The following is a 22,257-nucleotide window of genomic DNA, read 5'->3' on the forward strand; positions in this document are numbered from 1 at the left end:
TATTTTTTGTAATATTGTTGGGGTGTTTTTACACAGTAGAGTAGATTGAAGTAAATCAACATATACATTAAGATAATATAAGATAAGATGGACCTTTATTAATCTCCGTGGGGAAATTCAGTAGTTCAAACAGCAACAGGGTAAGAGTGAAAAACAGGATAGCACAGATTCACACAGATTAATAAAATCAAAAATAAGATGAGCGATACAAATAAAAATAATAATAATGAGAAACTATGTAATAAGAAATGAATAAAACTAAAATATAATTATCATATCATATATTATAATGTATTGTATTATTAAGTAATATCATACATTAACCCCATTATAGCAGATGCCACATTGAATGGATGAACACATTTATGCATCAATAATTACAACAGAGTATTTCTAAATACAAGTTGTAAAATACTTATATGTATTTAATATTAATAACATAATGATTAATTTCAGATGATAATACTTTTCAGGGTTAGGTCCGGTCTGACAGCGCTTAGCTCTCTGCTGCAGAGAAGATCACTGCTCTAAACAAAGTCAAAAATCCTACATCCAAACGGAATAAATATAATTAATTATGAATACGTTAAGTCTTGTTCATTGTTTTTCACTTTTATTAAATGTTTGATATTTCCGGCACAGACCCTTTCATACAGGCAATGTGCGATAGAAACCACAGAAAGTGCGACAGTTTAAATATGCCAGTGTTAATTTCGTCAACGAAAACTTTGACGAAAAATGTTCGTCAACAACCTTTTTTACATGACTAAGACGAGACGATGACGAGCTAAAAATAGATTCTTGATAACGAAAACTATGACGAAATGTATATTTAGTTTTCGTTGACGAGACGAGACGGGACTAAGGTGTTAATGGTGGACTATCGGACATTCAAAATGCAGCATATTTTCCCCCAAGTGTCCATCTTGTCTGTCAAAATGCATCTTACGTTTCTAACTTGCAATATCATTATTTCCGCTCTCTTCACTCCAGAAGAGCGATCTCCCTGTGTTTCTCTGTGTGCGGGGGGCGGGGCCTAACAGACACGCTGCAGCGGACACAGAGATCTGCCGGGGACGGAGCATTCAGAGAGTAGAGACACATTTTGACTAAAAGTTGACTAAAACGTTTTGAGTTTTCGTCGACTAAAACTAGACTAAAACTACGAAGGATAGGAATGACTAAAATGTGACTAAAACTAATAACCATTTTCGTCTAAAGACTAAGACTAAATAAAAAAAAGCTGCCACAATTAACACTGAAATATGCGAACACAAACCTACAGACTGGGGGTTGGGAGATCACAGGAGGGGGGGGGGAGAGCTGTGGAATGTGCTTGGGAGACTTACTCCCAGTGGCGTTTCTAGGTGTACAAAACTGGGGGGGCAGAAAGAGGTCGGGGGAGAGAGAGAGAGAGAGAGAGAGAGGGGGGACAGAGAGAGGGGGGGAGGAGAGAGAGAGGGGGAGTGTCAAATTACATACTGAAGACCACAGGAGCAACACTGTGAGCGCATACATTTACGTACACAGCGTGGGGATATCATAGTAATGCACCTTCATACATGGAGTAAAGGTCACCATCACAAAGTAATTCTTAACAATAACAACAACCGTAATGCTTTAGCATTAAAACACCATAGACTGTAAATATAAGGAAAACACAGACACTCATCATCGAGGTCACAATATCAATCGATCCAGCAGAGGCAAAACACAGAAGATCAACAAAATATATGACATAAATGAACTTACCAAAGCTGAAGGCTCACTTGAAAAGAAAAGCGGCACGGCGGTCCTTCCTCTGACAGAATGTGTCTATCACTTTGGGGATGAAGTCCTGTAGTTGCTGGATCAACTGGCTTTCAATTGAAAGCATGGCCAATGCGTTAAGTCGCGGCTGTCCCATGGTGTTGCGAGTGAAAGTCTTTATCCTTTTGAGGGTGGAAAAGTTCCTCTCTGACTCGGATGTCGTCATCGGAGTTGTCACTATTATTTTGACCAAAATAACAGTCTCAGCAAACGTTTCCTCCAAGTTGTTCTCGTGAATGGATTTCAACAGAGACAGGGCAGTGTTTCCAGTGTGAAGCTCACTGTGGCGGTAGAGCGTGGTCAGCTCAGACTTCAACTTCTCCTTGTTTCCCAACGCAGGCCACAGTTTCACGGCGCAGTCAAGCTCAGGTGTAGGAAATGACAGGACATGCTGTGGGAAGAATGAGCTGTCAACAAGCTTTGCAGCGATCAAATGGTCACTCTGTGAGAACCTCTGTTCCACCTGTGAGATGACTGTGTCACAAGCCTCCTTCATCACCGGCGCTGTGCTGCTGACTCGTCGGCCTGGCTCGTCTGTTCCATCATGAGCAGTGGCGGCCAATGCATCAGTTTTCTGCCTCATTTTCTGAACATTTTCCTTGAAACGGCAGAGCGCGCTGTTGATCCCAGGTGCATCGATGCTTCGTTTTTGCAGAGTGTTGTATAGAACATCCACTTCTGGCATAAGCAACGAAAAAAACTCCAGGAGCTGCATAAATGCTCGGTCCCGCAGTTTCTTTGACAGGCCGTATGCCTCACTTATGGTGACCGCATCCCATCCTGGTTGTGCGCGTATATGCTTCATACACTGAAGTAGTGCATCTCGGGTCTCCCAAACCGCGTTCACAGTTCTGTTTTTAAAGTTCCATCTCACAGCCGGTGGCCGTGGGATGCGTCTCTGTGTTGCCTCTGCAAGAGCTGCAACACGTTTTGGAGCACCGGAGAAAAAAGTGGAAAAAGCAGTTAGATCTGCAAAAAACCCCTTCAGGATGCTCATCCTTGCTGAACACAGTTGCTGCAGGGTCAGGTTCAGTTGGTGGGCGTAGCAGTGAACAAACTGAGCGTTTGGGTACGTCTCCTTCATCACCGTCTGTACCCCGCGCACGTTACCGCTCATGACGGCCGCCCCGTCATAGGTCTGAGCGATTAGCTTTTCTTTCAGCTTCAGGGGTTCCAGAACAGCCTTGATGCTGTTAGAGAGACCTACACCAGTTTTGTCCTTTACTTCCACAAACTCCAAAAAACGCTCTGTAACTGTGAGGTCAGGCATAATGTATCGCAGCACAATCACCATTTGCAATTTACAGGAGACATCGGTTGTCTCGTCGGCCTGAACGGCAACAAATGATGTGTTGTCCACTTGCTTGGCTATTTCCTCCCTGTACACATCATACATGCAGTCCAAGAGTTCATTCTGTATGGTGCTTGATGTCCCTTTGAAAACAAGCTGAGCTTCGTAGTGCCGTTGAAGCCTCACACATTGTCTCGAAAATTGACCTGAATATCCCTGGATTCAGAGAGTCCGCCGACTCGTTGTGGCCCCGCAGTGCTGTCTCACATTTCCCACACAGTTTAATACAGGTGATGATCCGACCAAGCACGTACCTGTTTTCTTCCACCTTCCTATTATGAGAATCAATGCCACGTCTGTAGGCGCTGTCAATCTGAGCTGCAACATTCACCCTTCCAAGTAATCCCAATTTTACGGCATTTTCCAAATGACTGTTGCTGCTCTCATGCTTCATTGTCCTCTCCGAAAGATGCTTTAAGTCCTTGTAACCTGTCCTCGACCAAGTACCTTGATCTTCACCAAAAAGCAGGCAAGGAAAGCAAAAGAGGGAATTCTTCTGGATGCTCGCCGTTAGCCATTTCTTTTTAGCAAACCACTCAGCGTTAAACCCACGTTTAACTTTGCCCGCAGTCTGGACCATTTGGAAATCCGGTGGATGGTGGGATAAGTGTCTCAAATGTGTGCTCCAGTAAATGGTCAACTTCATTCATTTTCTTTCAGTTTTTTACTTCTTTTAATCGCTGGTGATGTTAGCTATATGCTGCTCTCTCGTCTCCTCTTCAAACTACACGTGACGTTTCGCAGCACTGCACACGTGAGTACTTACAGCCAATCAATTCTGAATTATGTGAGATGACGTATGGTGGGGATGGGAGCACTCTGCCCCTACGGTCATTATTTTTTTGCCACACACATTCAATAGAAAAATACTCTGAGCATGCGCAGTGTAGTTTTTACAATCACCGTTCACTTAGACTGTGAGAGGGAAGGGCAGGATCGGGTTTTGTCCCACATGGCTCTAAACAGCTCAAAACGGCACTCTAGACACTAATTAGAAGAACACAGACTAAAACAGAAATGTACAGACGAATCAGATTATTAAACATGACCTTAAAATATATTTTATATGTTTTTTAATTTATTTTTTAGTATTTTTTTGTAATCATTATTTGTAATACTTTCTTCTGACACTAGGTGGGGCTGTGCCCCACCTGCCCCTAATGACCCGCCGCCACTGCTTACTCCACACATTCCGATGGCCAATTAGTTTTAAACAAAGAGTTTGCAGGCAACATGGGGGGGTGGGGGCTTCTCAAAAGATAAAATGCAGATATAATTCACTCTCGACTCGCTGGTATCTCGAGCTGAGCGCTCATTGGTGGTTTGTACCCCGTGCTGCTGATGAAACTCTCAATTGGCTCGGCAAAAGTTTGTTGTTGGTTTGTGTCAGTTTTACGTCGCCACTTCCATTCACATTTTTGATCATTGTTCCACAATGTTTATCATGAAATGAATATCCATATATGTTATACTATACTTGCACTGCTTACCGTTTTCATACTGTCAGACTGACACTGAAGACAAACAAACTATTTTCAGCAATCAATCTGTTTAGTTGACTCTGGGTGACATGTGGCGATTTAAAAAAATTGTTTTTTGGCTGTTTAGATGGTGTTGCTCCATCTAGGTCACTGCCGGTGGTTGAGAAGGTGGGGTTTTTGGCGACTAGTTTTATAGCCTCATGTACATTAGTTGGGTGCTTCAGGAGATTGGCATTGCTGTTATTCGATGTGGACAATGCTTTTTGTCCTGCACACAGTTTACATTTGACCATAATATTTTGTGCGTCCTTTATCCCCACAAATTGAAAATAGTGGTTATATCTCCAAGTTGTAAATGCGCTGCTGCTCTCGCTGATACTTGCATCTGCCATAGTGTGTGTGCTGGTGGTGGGCGTTGCTGTGTATGTGTGTGTGTTAGCAAGTGTTTGTGTGTCTGTATTTTCCCCATAAGGCAAGACCCGCCCAACTCTGTCTCTGATTGGCTTACCCTGAAATGTTACCCCGCGTTAACCAATCATCACTCCTCTCTGGTCACTTTCACTTTTCCATGGTACTGTGAGAGGACATCTCTGTATTCGCCTGTAAGCTACATCCGCAGGGAGATTCGGTTCAGTTCCATCACATAATGTAACGCAGTAACGCACCCATTTAAATCACAGTAACTATAACGGCGTTACTGAATGGGAATAGGTAACTAGTAACGTTATTAGTTACCGCAAAAGGTAGTTGCGTTACAGTAATGCGTTAGTTTGTAACACGTTAGTCCCAACACTGGTAAACACACACCTGATCACCTGAGAGCTGCCGTTTCATTCAGACTGTTTTAAAAAAACAACGGTCTGATTTTAACAACTCAATGTGTGATTGTTATAGCAGTAATATTAGACACTAATAATACAATCAACTATTAACACGGTACATATTATTGTTTGCCCGTGGGATTAGGATGATCGGTAGTGAGAGCTGTGCTGCATTTGCCTCCGGTTGGATGTGATATAAAAACAAAGCGATTATTTTTGTTGTTGTAAACTCACGTGGATTAAACTACATGTATTAGTGCATTCATTTCAATTCGCGAACATATGATACATTAAATGATCGTGAGGATGATGATTGAAAATCGTTTTTTTTAGCCGGGCTGCATTTCCTGATCTAAAAACATAGCGATGGTTTTGTACTTACGCCAACGTGAATTAACCAACATTATTTTGTTAAATAAAAACATGGTGATGTTTTGTAAATGATTACATGTCTCTTATTTAGCACATAATATGATCCTATCCGTGACATATGGATCTTAACAAATATCCGATCAGATACCTGTAGATCTATCAGCTGTTTATTTCACATGAGTTCCAGTGTGGCAGCTTTTCACGGCTCCCGCTGGTGGATCCATGATCCATTGCAGCTGGTTTCATTAAAATTACATTTATTTATCAAGGGGGCGTATCAAGTCCTGCGGGGGGGGTTTTCCTTTTCAGCAGGGGCCCACCCCGTGCAGATCACGGACCCGCACGGGTAGGCGTCTGAAATGAAGCGCTACATCTGTATGACACTAAACAGTAACGCAAACGACCGTTTTCGTCCTCGTGTGGCCGGGGCCTCATTCAGACTATTTAAAAAAACAACGGTGTGATTTTATCATTGCACAACAATGAACTCAATGTGTGATTGTTATAGCAGTAATATTAAACAGTAATAATACAGTAAACTATTAACACTGTAAATACTATTGTTTGCCTGTGGTTAGATGACGAGGCTCCATTAAAAATAAACCTATTTTTAGTGAATTACTGAGTTTAGGCACGTTGATAAAGTTCTAATGAAGTTGACTACAGCAAATTCATATTTATTAGTGCTTTCATGTCAATTCGGCGAACATATGACACATTAAATGATCGTGGGGATGATGATTAAAAATCGTTTATTTGAGCCGGGCTGCATTTCCTGATGAAAAAACAAACCGATTGTTTTTGTAGTTGTAGCTTTGTAAATGCCAACGTGGATTAAACAACATTATTTTGTTATATATAAACATGGTGATGTTTGGTAAATGATGACATGTCTCTTATTTAGCACATAATATGATCCTATCCGTGACATATCAACTTAACAAAGGTCCGCTATAATAATCAGACATAAATCTATCAGCTGTTTATTTCACATGAGTTCCAGTGTGGCAGCTTTTTAATCACTGCTCCCCCTGGTGGATTCATGATCCATTGCAGCTGGTTTCATTATAATTTATCAAGGGGGCGTATCAAGTCTGAAAGATATTCACTACGTCATGTGGGGGGTTTTCCTTTCAGCGAGGATCGACTCTGTGCCGATCACGGCCCCACTGCGGTAGGGACGCGCAAAATTAGGTGGTACATCTGTGCATTACTTGAGATAATGTACATAGCTATTTTCTGTTCCAAAAACCTAGAATTTGTAAAAGTGTTACGAGGTGGTTGCTAGGTTATATTTTTCGCGACCTTTGTGGCTGAGAATCAGACACACTCTTTTGGAATACTTATAAGGTTGGGTGGTTAGGAAATTGAATTTGCTTCAGCTTAAAACTGTATAGAAGAGAAGTGTTGTTGTGTTCCTGCAGCACGCAGTGAACCACAGGAAGGTGGCCTTCATGCCTCCAGTAGAGGACATCGGGCCAGATCCACTGTTTCTCCAGTTTGTCTTCTCCGTCAGCGACCACCATGGCGGAACCATCTCCGACCTTGTCTTCAACATCACCGTCATCCCTGTGGACGACCAGGCGCCAGAGGTCAGAGGTCAAACATAGGTCAAACCACTGTAGTGCTGGTTTGAGCATGGGATGGGCTATGGGAATAAACACTGGATTTGATGTCATATAATAATCTCTGACTGAATGACCATTATAATTAACATGCAGTAAACTCATTTTATAATTAATAATTAAATCAGTTTTGAATATATAGCTTTGTTGGTTGATCCCCTCTGTCAGGCTTTCACCAACCTGCTGCGGGTGGAGGAGGGTGGAGGGGCCTTTGTGACTGAGGAGCATCTCCTGGTTCAGGACCGGGACAGTTGGGAGGAGGTTCTGAGGGCCGAGGTTCAGAGAACGGCTGGCCATGGCAGGCTGGAGCTGCAGGGCCGCACGCTGCAGCAAGGACACACCTTCACCCTGCAGGACCTGAGGGAGCGCAGACTCAGGTCAGACACAGTGTGGGCATGAGGAGATTATGACGGGCCCCACCACCTACATTACACCATTACACCATTACCTACACCAGGGGTAGGCAAGTAAGTTTGGCCGTGGGCCAATTTTTTGCTGAGCCACAAGATGGCGGGACAGAACATAATCAAAGCCTAATTCAAGGAATTTATTTTGGTAAGAGGGTGCAGCGCCCCTGTTCCCCGGTTCAGAAAAACTCTGATATCGCTGATAACCCTCCCCATCAACACTCTGATGCGCAGTCAGATCCGCTGATTGGTTCACTGATGATATGGGCGCCCAATCCAGAGCCTCTGGCTAGACCCGCCCAAAGGGAGGCTCATCCTCTCTAGCCCCATTTCAGTCCCAAAGCCATGGCTATTATCTGTATTTTAACAGACTTATCTTTTAAATTGAGGTGTATTTATTGTTCTCTTCAAAGTTTATTTTTCTCTGAAATTGTAGGGAGGATGGTCCTCCCTTTCCTCAATGGACGAGCTTCCACTGAGTAAAGTAGAGTTATTAACTAGGTAGCAGTGCTATTTAACATTCTGATAAGTATTGTCAAGTTCACTGGGTTTTTGGCATTTATTTGAGTGTTTGCCCACATTTGAGAGGCTTGAGGGACAACTGGAATCCTTTTTCCTTTTCTTTATTTCAACTTTTCAAGGACACATTAGGATTCTTTCAGGTTGAAAACCTTTAAAAAATACCAAAGGACAAAATAAATCAATTACAGTAGTTTTGCTTTGCAATTTAATATATTATAACCTAAATTAATCAGTAACCAAGTATTTTACTCAAACTCAATGTATTTAATAGTTAAATAAGTACTTTACATTTACATTTGCCATATGTGACCCGCTCTATCGAAATCAGTCGAAAGTCGCAACGGCTCATTTCAAAATAAACGTGGATTTGCGTAAAAAAAAAAGTTTTTCGGGGATCAGGTGTTTTGTTTGATTTTAAATAAACAAAGTCTTGGCTTTCAGAATATGACATTTTTATTTCCAAAATCACACGATAAATACATGTTTGAAACTTGTAAAGGGAAGATGACAGCTCTCACTCACCACTCTGCTCTTCCACAGCGCCGCTTCCCCTCCCTCCGCTGACATTATGAATGTAATCTGTCGGGACAGAATTTATTTTACCGGACAAATTTGAAACTTACCGGTCATGTTTCAATAATAATAATAAGAATGGTGTAGCAGAGTTTCAGATTCATTTTTCAATAAATGATTCCACAAACAACATAAGTATTACATTCAAACAAACTACTTGGAGTAGATGAAGTACATTATTCAAAAGTTTAAATTAACTTTGAATAATAACACGGGAGAAACGGATGCTCTCTTTTCCCCTCTCCCTGCCTCTCTCTCCTGACAGCCCGTCAGTTTCTCATGCAGCTCGCTAAACAGTGGGCGGGGCTTCAGGTGATTATACAGAGCTGCGTGTCTCCGTCAGACTCAGCAGCTGATCTGATCTCTCTCTCGGGTCCGGTTATACTTCACTCGCGTTTATGTCCATATCGATCAGATCCAGCTCTCCTGATCGGCCTTAGAGAGCACCGATCAAAGAGTGAATATCGGCCGATAATGACCGGCGGCTAACGGAAACCCTGATGTGCGACTATCGGTCCTATGTTGCCGACCCATGACCTACACCCTACATTACATTACATGTCATTTGTTAGACGCTTTTATCCAAAGCGACTTACATACTCAATACTGTGGACAATCCCCACAGGAGCACTTTGGGGTGAAGTGTCTCAGGGACACAACGACATGCTGACTGCAGTGGGGTTTGAACCTGTGCTCCCTTGATCCGAACACCAACGCTCTATCCAATGCGCCACACGCCTCCCATATGAGCAAGACGGAGTTTATAGGGTTTAGCCTAATTTGTTCTGTTTTGTGTCACTTGCTAGTTATTTTGACTTATTTCTTATCGTTTTGTGTGAGTTTGTGGTTGATTCACTTCTTTGGTCAATTTGTTGTCTGTTGTTTGTCCCTTTTTATGTTTCTTCAAATTATTTTATGTCCTTTTCTCATATTGTGTGTAAGGCACACACAATATGAGAAAAGGACATACAATATTTGACGTTTATTCATCTAGTTCACTTCAAACACCCCGAACCGATACAGTCAGGACTATACAGTACAGTCGTGAGTTCCTGCTGGACAAGGAAATAACAACAAAACAAACAATAGACGCTACGCTGGCAGAGGTACTCAGTGGCTTTAGAATACGTTCAACCTCGCCCTCACCTGCTACCTACATGCTGAATAGGAGACGCAGCAAGCGGTGTGAGAGGAAGCGCGGAGGCATCAAGGCTAGCATGGAAGCATCCGAGCTAGGCTAGCAGCAGGCCCGCTATTCCGAGCATTCTCATGGCTAATGTTCGCTCACTGGACAATAACATGGACATCATAAGACTACTCCGGTCGACCCAGAGTGAGGTGAGAGAGTGCTGTGTGTACGTTTTTACGGAATCATGGCTAAATGTGACCCGCTCATTTAAAAAATAAATGTGGATTTGGATCAGTAACATTTTATATTTTCAAAACGGCAAACAAATTCAATGAAACAGCAAGTCGGTTTCAACATTTTCTGAATGAATTCAAATATGTATTTTTCAATTTGGCATGTGCCCACTGATAAAGATAAGACTATAAGGCATTTGTATGCATTTCATTATATACACCCCTTGAAAATATCATTCGGCAAAACAAGGCTATTTTCCATATGATATTAAAATCAATGAAAATGACAGTCACAGATAGTGAAAAATGTCATTCTTGATCTATAAGGAATCTATATCCAGGTATAACATGTTCACACCAAAACTAGAAATATTAAATATTTTGTCTTTTAAGGCAATAGCTTTTCATCCGTCATAATTTTTTTCCTACATCATTCCAGTACAGGTAAAAATGCTTTCAGATCATATAAAACCTCTTATTATAATTAACTTCCCTTCATTAATTTCATTGTTTATGTCTATGTTTATGTTTATGTATTGTTTATATCTGCTGTCCTGATTTCAATGGGGAGCTCATTCCACCATTTTGAAGCCAGGATAGCAAACCGACGTGTTTTTGTAGATGGGAACTTGGGTCCCCCTCGCAGTGCAGGTGCAGTGAGCTGTTTGGCTGATGCAGAGCGGAGTGCACGTGCTGGGGTGTACAGTTTAATCATGTCCTGGATGTAGGAAGGGCCAGATCCATTCGCAGCATGGTATGCAAGTACCAGTGTCTTGAAGTGGATTCTAGCTGTTACCGGAAGCCAGTGAAGGGAGCGGAGGAGCGGTGTGGTGTGGGATAATGTAGGAAGGTTGAAGACCAGACGAGCCGCTGCATTCTGGATGAGCTGCAGAGGTCGGATGGCACATGCAGGTAGACCAGCAGTTGCAGTAGTCTAGGCGTGAGATGACGAGAGCCTGGACCAGAACCTGCGTCGCTTTCTGGGTCAGGTGGGGACGTATCCTCCTGATGTTGTAAAGCGTGTATCTGCAGCAGCGGGTTGTAGCAGCGATGTTTGCAGTGAAGGACAGGTTGTTATCTAGGGTCACACCCAGATTCCTTGCAGTCTGAGTCGGGGAAACAACTGAGGTGCCGATGTTGATTGTTAGGTCAAGAGTGGGACAATCTTTTCCCGGAAAGAAAAGCAGTTCAGTCTTGTCAAGGTTGAGCTTGAGGTGGTGAGCAGACATCCACTGAGAGATGTCAGCTAGACAAGCAGAGATGCGTGCGACGACCTGGGTCTCTGAGCGGGGAAAGGACAGAATTAATTGGGCGTCGTCAGCGTAGCAGTGGTATGAAAAACCATGCGGGCTAATGACAGATCCGAGCGAGTTTGTGTACAAGGAGAAGAGGAGGGGACCAAGAACAGAGCCCTGAGGGACCCCTGTAGTTAATTGACAAGGGTCGGACTCGGACCCTCTCCAAGTTACCCTGTAGGTACGGTCTTTGAGGTATGTGGTGAGGAGGGAAAGTGCAGAGCCTGAAACTCCAAGTACTCTTGATGGTACCCATCAATAGAAATTATTTCGGTTTCTGCACTGGGTCAGTGGGCCGTCACTCATGAAGTGCACTGTAGTTATCCCTGTATTGGATAGGACCTCATCCAACACAGGTTTCAGATGTCCCCATACTGCCCGTTCGTCATGTCGGAGGGAGTCAGAAATGGTGGCATAGGCTTGAGATTTTCCAGCTGTGTAGACCATGCATGTGTGAACTGTTGCCTGTTTTCTACTACCCCCAAAATGAAAAGACTGAACCTCAACATTTAGCTTACGGGCATAATTTTCAGAAAAGTCCATATGGACTACAGCCTTATGGTCTTGGAGGCTGTTCTTGAGGGCCCTGCACTGTTCCACTTGATGGATCCATATGTACTGGTGCTTTGCCAGTGCGTCCAGCTTTTCATTAAAGCTTTTCAGGAGATCCTCCTATGTTCCTGTTACAGGTTTCTTCACAAAATGGGAATAGGTTTTCCCCTCTGAGCAGACCCTCTCTGCCATTGGTGCCATGTAATCTGCTCAGTGTTTTTGGGGGATGGCTGATTCAATGTCGGAGTAGCAACACTTTGCACACTGCCTGAACATGCATTTTTTGTTTTTCAAATTACACACAATTTGAGAGAGTGTCTCCGAAATGCTTTTGCTTCCTAAAATAGCAATTTGATGTAATTTGTCAATGAGCATCTTGACATTCTCATGATCAATGCACGCACAGGTGTTGTGGTCACTTGCCTTTGGCTCCGTGACATAAAAAGGACGCAGACGGAGAAACTGCCTGTAGGATATGGAATGTGCCACTCCTACCTCCGTTTTGTACTCTGAGTGAAGAGACTTGGTAAGAACACGCCAGTTCCTTGACCTTATTTGTAGTGACAGTGTCCTTCTTTCCTGGTAAAAGACGACTGTTTTCATCACGTGTGAGAAATTCAATCACACTTCTTCTTCTTTCTGGACCTTTTCTGAATGCTTTTGGTCCATTATTTTCACTCAATGCTTTATGTTTTGCTCTATTCAGTCTCTGTACTTTCTTGCGGCATATGCTCTTCTTTTTTCTCTTAAAAGTTGCTTTCTTAACTCTTCTATTTCCTCCCTCAGTTTCCGTGTACGGTTTTCACTTCGATGGCTGGAGTTTTTTTTCTTGCTTCCACGTGAAGCCTTATCAGGTGTTGACGATGAGAGTGGTCCCTCCCAAGGTGAGGATGGCTGAGCAGAAACAGATGGCCTAGGAAGTGAGGATGGCTGAGATGGTTCAGGAGGTGAAGATGGCTGAGATGGTTCAGGAGGGGCAACTTGTGGAGGCTCCTCAAAAGAGTCCTCAGACAGAGGTGTGAGGTTCATCACAGCTTCCACCTGCCTCTTTCTTTCCCTACGTCGCCTCTGATTGAGCCTCTACTGTTCCCTCTTCTTTTCAGCAGCAGATGTTGTCAGTTCTGTGACGGACGGATGATCATGCTGTCCAGCTTGCGTCCTCTGTTTATACCTACCAAGTATTTATGAATTTATTTATTTAGTCATATATTTATTTATTAGATATTCTTTTGTTTATTCTTTTTAATGAAGATTTAAGCCAAGTTAACTGCCAAATGCACTTTGTAGTGGTACTGTACTGTAGATATGGAAAACAAATTCAGGCTTATAGACAATGCATCCTATACTGTTTACTGCCATTACTGCTCTCATACACCTTCACAGTTATACCTCTCCCTTCTCTCCTCCATAGAAGCAGGATATGCCCTTATCCTTGCACGGAAGCGTGCACCCCTCTCCTTGTTGGACACAGGCATCTGTTAAAATGTTTTTTTAAAATAATAATACAAAATAAAAATAAATAATAAAATAAATGCAGTTATATGTAACGGGAAGAAACTCATCTAATTGATCATTTTAATTTTTTTTCAAAATAACCCCCACAATGCTAACGCTGAGCCTCTGAATTAGCAACGAGCGAAAATGCTAACAGATTACTGCACCGAAACTCACTCATAAAACCTTATTAGTTATCCTTTCTGCACATCGAACACATCGATTCAGATTGTGAGATGACACAGAATCGATGGGTACATACATTATCACTCTATGATATACTATCGCGACTTTATAAACAAAAACAGACATCAAAACATGTGACGCTAGATAGCTAAAATCGCTAACATGGTTTACCTGTGTCGTTGTCTGGTCAAAAGTGGTCTTCAATGGCATTAAAACGATAAAAACGCTGCTGCAGTTAATCCATAGGTTAATCCAATGTGTCTGTGTCCCTTTGAAATGATTTCTGATAATCCATAAGCAACAAACCTGCGTTTCCGTTTCTAGATGTCAGAGCGAGAGATAGGTTCACTCTGATGCAAACCTGCATGTGCAAAGCCCCCACCTTTTTTTTTACCGTGTGTGTGTGTGGGGAAATTCCCCTTTGATTATATTGGCTCTAACAGTCAGAAAGAGATTTCAATCACCAAAATCAACCAATGGTTCCAGAGAAACGGTAAAACCCCCATTTCCACCCAAATCACCTCAGAGGTGGAGTTTTTTGGCTAAACCTCTCTAAAAAGGTCAAATGTCACTTGTTTTGCATCAATCTTGATACAGGGTACTTATTATATGTTGTACTTTGGATTCCTAAAGCTTTTTGTCTACCTTATGTTATGGAAATCTAAAAACCCTAATACTGTAGAGTACAAGTCAGAAAACAAATAAATGGTGAATCAGACAGAGTTGTCTTTCTGGTGATGTTTATTCGAACAAACATCAGATACAATAAAATATAGACACAGGTCTCACAGAGTATAGGATAGTCTGCGCGAGTGTGCGCAGTTCAATATGATAGCAAAGCTTATAAAGGGAGGAAAAGGGTGGGAAGGTAAGAAATCTTCACACGGTCACATTGTTATTAGACACCTGGCCTTGAGCTGTAGAAGTTCTCGTGTGACTTTGTGTGAGTCAACTCAGTAGCCAAAACAGCTCTGTGGCCTTGAAGTAGAGAAGATAGAGGCAAACAGCACATCTAACCAAATGAGAAGCATTTGGTTTAAAAATATCAGGATATAATAAAATGTCCACTACATTCCCCCCTTTTGATCATACTTGATCAATAAAAAACAAATGACAGGATAGACTGATATAACACATCAATGAATACACTCCATCGCTGGTTTAAGTAAACACATCACAAATATATCATAGAAAACTGGCTGTTTTTGTGAAGGACAGTCTCCAATATAATGTAAGCATAAGAGGAGAGTACACTCGATTCACATGATTATATTGATTATATTGTAGTGTCGGAATCAGACTCTTCTGATTCTAGCTGGTCTATCTCACTGTGGCGCAAAGGATTGTCTTGTAATGGAATAGCAGTATACTGAACGAAAGCTAAAGCTACCAGGCTGGAAAAGCCTTTCTTCAGTATTGGGATAATCAAACAGGTACAACTGATTACTAGGCCGAAAATGATTATCAGGGGTGTAACTATCCTAGCCAGCCATGCTTGCCACCCCCCCGATGTAAGCCAGGCCCACCAGTCCCAGCCGCCTGCGTTGGATATGTCATCCGCTTTCATGTCGGCTAACAAGTTGTTAAGATGCAGCACGGTGTCAGTGATGTTCTTGGTGGCGTCGGGAATGTAAGTGCAACAGGAGTCACCGATCACATGACACAGGCCACCCTTTGAGGCGAACAAAAGGTCAAGAGCAAATTGGTGCTGCATGAGCATATTCCTAGAGGCTATTATGAATGGGGGCAATGCCTGGAAGCCTTGCGTCGTCTCGTAAGTGAGGTTCTCTAGTCGAACGTGTAAGGTATCTATCTTATGGGCATTGTTTACTGTACCCCACCATGGAAACAAGCCACCAAAGAATTTAACTCCAGTGGACGTCAGCTCTCTTTTTACCTTGTGGTGGTCGGGGTGTTGGAACTCTGGGTAATGATGTGTCGTGTACATTAAGGACGTGAGGACCGTGACTGCTGGATTCAAATCCACTAGAGTGCATGTACCTATCCAGAGGGGAGCCAGAACTTGATAGAGCAGGTAATGCTATGTTAGAAAGGATTCTTCCCGGGGCACTGAATATGCAATACGAGCTATTGTAAACACCGTAACTGCACGTATTCTGTAGGATACGAGTACAACCAGTAGTAGTACCTAGGGAAAAATAAGGTGGTGTAAGAGACGTTTTGTGGTATACTCTCTGAATACAAATGCTGTGTTTCATCCCTCTCAAATGGCTGGGGTGCACATGGCTGACCGGTTGGTACTTTGCGTATGTGGTATCAACCGTATATGCACGCAAAAGGGAGTTAGACTTATTACTGCATGGTGGAGGAAGTTGCCTGGCATAACGCCACTCGGTTACGCGGTCTTCCCCCTTGATGGGCCTTGTCAGAGCCATAAACGCACAGAGGTGTTCAACCTGGGTCAGAGAGCGCGGACGAACTGGCACTGACATTGATGAGTCCTGGGGAAAAAGGGTGCATGCATAACCCTGAACCATTTTGTCCTGCGGCCTGCAAGAATGATCTCAGAGTGTGCCACCAAACGTTACCGGTGTTCCCATTACTGGTCTGAACCACATTAATGTTGTTATGGTCGTTATTGCCTATGTATAGGTTACGTTTTAGAAGTACCTATGGATGTCAATGTTTGTGTCAAAGGCGGTTTATCCTTTTTGGGGGTCTGAGTTTTGGGCGCGATGTCTATGTAAAATGTGCCACACGGGTCGGTGCCGGATACATACATACATACAACATAATAACCCCCGTCTGATATCTGGGCAGCCTGTAGTTGCAACAGGACAACGGGGCTCGATGAATTGACTTTGGAGATAGACAATCTCCCTTTGATGTTTGTTTTGTCGTCCCATAGGGTATAACCCCAATCGGTGTATGCGGTGGTCCATAAAACAAAAGCCCAGCCCCCCGAGCAGTGATAGGTGGTTTGACCAAAACTGCCTTCGACATAGCATATGTAGGCGTCCGCCCACCCCAGTTTCTTAGGGTCGGAGCAATGCATGTAGTCGCACGGGTCTAACTGCACTGTGCTATCTTCCCCATCCCTTAGAGTAATGTTACCAATCCCTGTCTTGATCAGCCCCTCTTCCCATGTGGTTTGCCCTGCTTTCTCCATGTACCTCTTAGATACCTCGATTTTGGCTGACCTGCTGTGTGCTGACCATGAATACATAAAATATAGAACTAGTCCTAACACAACTATCATGGCAAGTATGCAGAGGAACCATTTTGTGATTGTCCAGGCTCTCCAGTAGTATTGCTCACGGTTGCATTGTCGTTTTCCCAGGCGAGCCGTCATCACGAGGTGGGAATGCTCCATGGGGTGTGTGTGTGTATTCCCTCGGTCGATTTTGTGACAGACTTCGCACACTGATAACACAAACGAGGAACCAGAGGCATATGGAACCGCTCAGCTGGCACTCGCTCGTGATACCTTGTGTGTAGTGTGTTTTAGTGTATGTAGTGCAAGTGTGGTGCAAGTTGGTGATTAGGACACATCACTTGTTGTCATCTACATCTGTTGGTGACTAGGACACGTCACTTGTTGTCATCTACTTCTGTTTCCCCTTTCCTGTGACTACGACCTTGCAGTGACTGGCGTGGACCCACGTAGTTCTCTCGGCGACCTTTACCGCTGTCTGGGTGACCAGAAGCACCTGGTATGGACCTTGCCAACGATTGGATTTCCAGCTCTTTCTCCGGAAATCCTTGACCAGCACGAAGTCGCCGGGTTGGAGATGATGAAGTGGACCAGTGGCAGGAGTAGGCAATGCTGCGACCACCTGACGTCGGATGTCTGCTAAAGTGGATGATAGGTTAACACAATAGCACAACATAGCATCCTCACACAAAGTTGTGGAGGGAAGAGGACATCCTGGAGCCTTCAGTCCAATCTGTGGAGGAGCCCCAAAAAGGATTTCAAATGGGCTGAGTTGACTCCGTGTTCTTTTCCTCATCCGCATGTACATCAGCACAATGGGCAGAGCTTGTGTCCATGACAGACCTGTGTCTGCACAGCATTTTGCTAGTTTGTTTTTGATTGTGCCGTTCTCTCTTTCCACCCCACCCCCACTCTGTGGATGATAAGCACAATGCTTTCTGATGTCTATGCCCATGTATTCTCCTATCTGCGTAATGGCCTCATTAGCAAAATGTGAACCATTGTCGCTAGAAATTTTGTCTGGTAGTCCCCATCTAGGAATTATTTCCCTCAGTAGTGCCTTTGCCACAGCATTTGCTGTCTGTGCTTTTACTGGGAAAGCTTCAACCCATTTGGACCACATGTCAACCACCACCAGACAGTGCTTCTTACCCTCTGATGGGCTAAGCTCAATGAAATCCAGCATTAGGTGCTCAAATGGCCTGCTGGGAGGTGGATGTGCTCCGGGTCCTGTAACCTTTACTGCTCTACCAGAATTGTGCATGATGCAAATTAGGCATGCTTCACAGTGCTTTTGAGCTGTTATTGTGAACCCCCTTGTGAACCACTCCTGATTTATAGACTCTAACATCCCTCCTTTTGACACATGGTCTAACCCATGTGTCAACTTAGCGAAATGAGGGAAGAAATGTCTTGGGAGACATGGATTGGAATTTGGACCAACCCAGATGCTGGAGGTTGGGTCAAAAACAGCCCCAGCAACCTTCCACTGAGCCTTCTCAACTGGTGTAGCTAGCTGCTGCATGGAAGTCAGTGATGACATTTTGTCAGTGAAGGAGGAGACAGGGATTTTAACAAATGAGTGTGCGTGAGGTGTGAGAGGAATCAGAGCAGCTGCCTTTGCGGCTGAGTCAGCAGGCGCATTTCCTAGGGAAACTGGGTCTGTACTGCTTGTGTGTGCGGCACATTTACAGACTGCAACTTCAGATGGGAGCAGAATGGCGTCTAGTAAGCCTGCAACCAGTACATGGTTAAGTACTGGTTTGCCATCAGATTTCAGAAATTGTCTACACTTCCAAATAGCCCCAAAATCGTGCACTACCCCAAAAGCATATCGTGAGTCAGTGTAAATAGTCACGGTTTTGCCTTCTGCAAGCGTGCAGGCTTCAGTTAGTGCGATCAGCTCTGCCGCTTGAGACGAGAGGTGACATGGGAGTGGTCCAGAACGGAGTACAGCAGACTCTGAAACAACAGAAAAACCCACCCGATTAGTGCCCCCTTGGTCGCGACAGGCAGACCCATCAACATACAAAATGAGGTCAGCGTTGGTCAGAGGAACGTCTTTTAAGTCCGGTCTAGGTGTGCACACAATGGAAAGTTCGGCAACACAGTCGTGTTCGTCACCGTCCTCAGGTAAAGGCATAAGAGATGCTGGATTCAGAGTGTTACATCGCTTGACATAAACATTAGGCATGTCTAACAGGCATGTGTGATACCTAAGGTAACGTGCAGCAGAGAGGTGTGATGTTCTCTGTTCAAGGAGGATGAGTGAAACAGCATGTGGAACTAACAGGGTCAAAGGTGCATATCCCACAATGTCACGTGAGGAGTTGAGCGCTTTTTCAGCAGCAGCCACTGCACGTAGACATTTAGGCAGGCCAGCAGCTACAGGATCTAGCTTGGAGGAAAAATAGGCAACAGGCCTCTGTTTTCCTCCATGATCTTGAAGAAGAACTGAGGTCATACACCCATTTCGTTCATCCACTGCTTGAGTGAAAGGTTTAGTGTGATCAGGTAGACTTAGAGTCGGTGGGGATTGGAGAGCCAGCTTCATATTAATGAAGGCTTTGTCGGCTTCCGGTGTCCATATAAGGTGATCTGTAGGTTTCAAACCAGTGACATACGTGATAGTACGCAGTGGCAACTCGATTGGAGAATAGTTTGGAATGAACGACCTGCAATATGAACAAAAACCCAAAAATGACATCATCTGTCGCTTAGTGACAGGTTTTGGCAGAGATGCCAATGATGCAATACGTTTATCTGAAAGCGTTTTTCCCTCTCCTGAAATGATGTGACCCAAAAATGTAACTGTTCTTTGTACATATTGAAGTTTAGACAAACTGGCCTTGTGGCCTTCGGCTGCGAGGTGCATTAACAAAGCAATACTATCAGCCTCACATTGCTCTGCTGTGGGTGCGCAAATCTTGATGTCATCCACATATTGTATTAGAGCAGTGCCTTTCGAGACTTGGAGAGAAGCCAAACTTGTACACAAAGCCTGATTGTACACAGTAGGAGATTCACAGTAGCCCTGACATAAACGAGTGAATGTGTAAGGTTTGCCATCAAATTCAAATGCAAACCAGAATTGACTGTCTTTGTGTACTGGGACACTGAAAAATGCATTTGAGAGGTCGATGACAGTAAAAAAAATGCTGCCGAGGCTGGGACTTGAGAAAGAATCAGATAAGGATTTGGCATCAGCGGTGCTCGGGCGTGCACTGCTGCATTTACAGCTCGCAAATCCTGGACAAATCTCCACTCGTCCGGAGGTTTGTCCCTGATCTTTTTGACAGGAAACACTGGAGTGCGGACAGGGGAATCGTTACACGGAATAATGACCCCTTGTTTAAGCAGAGAGGTAAACACTGGCTGAATGCCATCAACAGCTTCACGTTTCAATGGGTACGGGGGTTGATTTGAACGGAACGTGGACATTAAACATACGTCATATCTGTGAGCTGCCCAGAGTGAGTATGGCACATCTGAAAGCGCGGCAGGAAGCTCAGAGATATGAGAATTACCTCATCATCCTCAACCAACAGCAATGTGCGTAGAACGGCTACGTTTGTTCACATTTTCATCTTATACATGTCACCTGACATATAGTACATAACATATTCTGTGTGTGTAGATGTCCAATCAGTGACTGACTCCAAATCTTTAACGATTAGACTCAAATCCCTCTATCTATCAGTGGGCCCCCTGGCTAGTGAAATGTGTGGACCGCCCCTGGGATTTGACACAGTTTGTGTTGTGTGGGTGTGCAACAGGAACCAGCTGCGCAGCAAACTTCAAGCTTAGTTTTAAGCATGAGCTCCTCATTCACACATTCTAACAGAAAAACTCATCATAGGATTTACACAGATTAACAACATTAACAACGTTAGTAGGCTACAATGCAAAAAGAAGCTTCCATGAACACCGCAGGTGGAAAACACGTTGATCAGTCAAACCGCAACAATGCCTGAGAATCAGGATATGTCAGCAGCCATTTGATTCACATTCACACAGTTCTTTATCATCAAAAGTTTTTTTGAACCATCGTAGGAGATGGCTGCCGGACTTTAAAACCCTCATTTGTTGAAAAATTAGATCTAAGCCGAACCGGAGAATCAGATCTTTGCCCAGTAAATTTATTAGGCAGACGAAGGATAAAAGAAACTGTTTTTGACTGATGTGGGAAATGGATTGACTATCATCACCGTTATCTCTACTGTGAAGTGATACAAAAACTTCTCCTTTACAGTCACCCCAGCCGCTCCTATTGAGTGCATAAATCTACCACTAAATTTGCAATCAGGCAAATCTTCCCTTTTTACTACTTTAGAACATCAACACCCATGATAGCTAAAGTTAGTGTGGTACATTTCTCAAATGCTGTTTCACTGTCATATTTCAAATATGTACCCTCTTTAACCACAGGCATGTCTTCTACATTTTCCAATTTTCCATAGCATGATGTGTGTGTGTGTATTCACTTCCCTGGTTCGATGATGCTGGCTGAATTTCTGTCTCGCTCGATCGGGTCCCCTCCTCCCCATCTGGTGTAGGTCAGTCTGATTGTGAATGGCCCCGTCCTTGCTGTCCCCCTCTCTGCCTCCACTCGCCAGTGTTTTGTGAGCAGTCCCATAATCCAATGTTCAACACTGCCACACTTGAAACATCTTTCGTCAAATGAAGGTCTTGCTTCTCGTCTTCTGCCTCGGAAAACCTCTTCTGCCTCTCTCTCGGTATTGTGACCGGCCAGCATTCTGCGTAGCTTGCGCTGTGTCTGTGAGTCTGTTGATAAAGGCATTACTGAGGTGTGTTGCCCAAACACCTGCTTGGGCTTGGGTTTGTTTATCCCGCTGTTGTCCCCATCTACTTGGGGCTGATGGGGGTGGCGAGCTTGGAGTTGACTGCATGGCTGGGGCTTGTAGTGGCGGTGGAGGTGGTTGAGGTGGGCCAGCCGGATTGCCAGGGTTGTACCCCGGGGGAGGGAAAGGATACCCAGTTGAGGAGAGGTCATTCAGGCCTGCAATGGAAGAACACAGAGATGTCTGGGGTTTACATGGTTTTGGAAATAATTTATTTTCCTTCTTTTCTTCACATTCATCTTCAACCTTAATATTTTCTTTAATGCCCAATGCCAACTGCCTTCTTTCACGGCATTCTGCTTAATCCTCCCAGTATTTATTATAAACACTTTCTGTGAGTGTCCAGTTTTCTATATAAGTCTTTTACTTT

At 43.7% G+C, this 22,257-nt stretch overlaps 1 protein-coding gene across 1 annotated transcript in view; it reads left to right on the forward strand.

Annotated features, from left to right (window-relative positions):
• LOC117542293 (FRAS1-related extracellular matrix protein 1-like) overlaps window positions 1–22,257 on the forward strand; it is a 290,781-nt gene that overhangs the window by 51,113 nt on the left and 217,411 nt on the right. The window contains 2 exon segments of the mRNA XM_034209862.1: window positions 7,259–7,426; window positions 7,628–7,836. Coding sequence (XP_034065753.1) covers window positions 7,259–7,426; window positions 7,628–7,836 — 377 coding nt within the window.

The sequence above is a fragment of the Gymnodraco acuticeps genome, unplaced genomic scaffold (assembly GCF_902827175.1).
Source record: "Gymnodraco acuticeps unplaced genomic scaffold, fGymAcu1.1, whole genome shotgun sequence".
In the NCBI taxonomy this organism is placed as follows: domain Eukaryota; kingdom Metazoa; phylum Chordata; class Actinopteri; order Perciformes; family Bathydraconidae; genus Gymnodraco; species Gymnodraco acuticeps.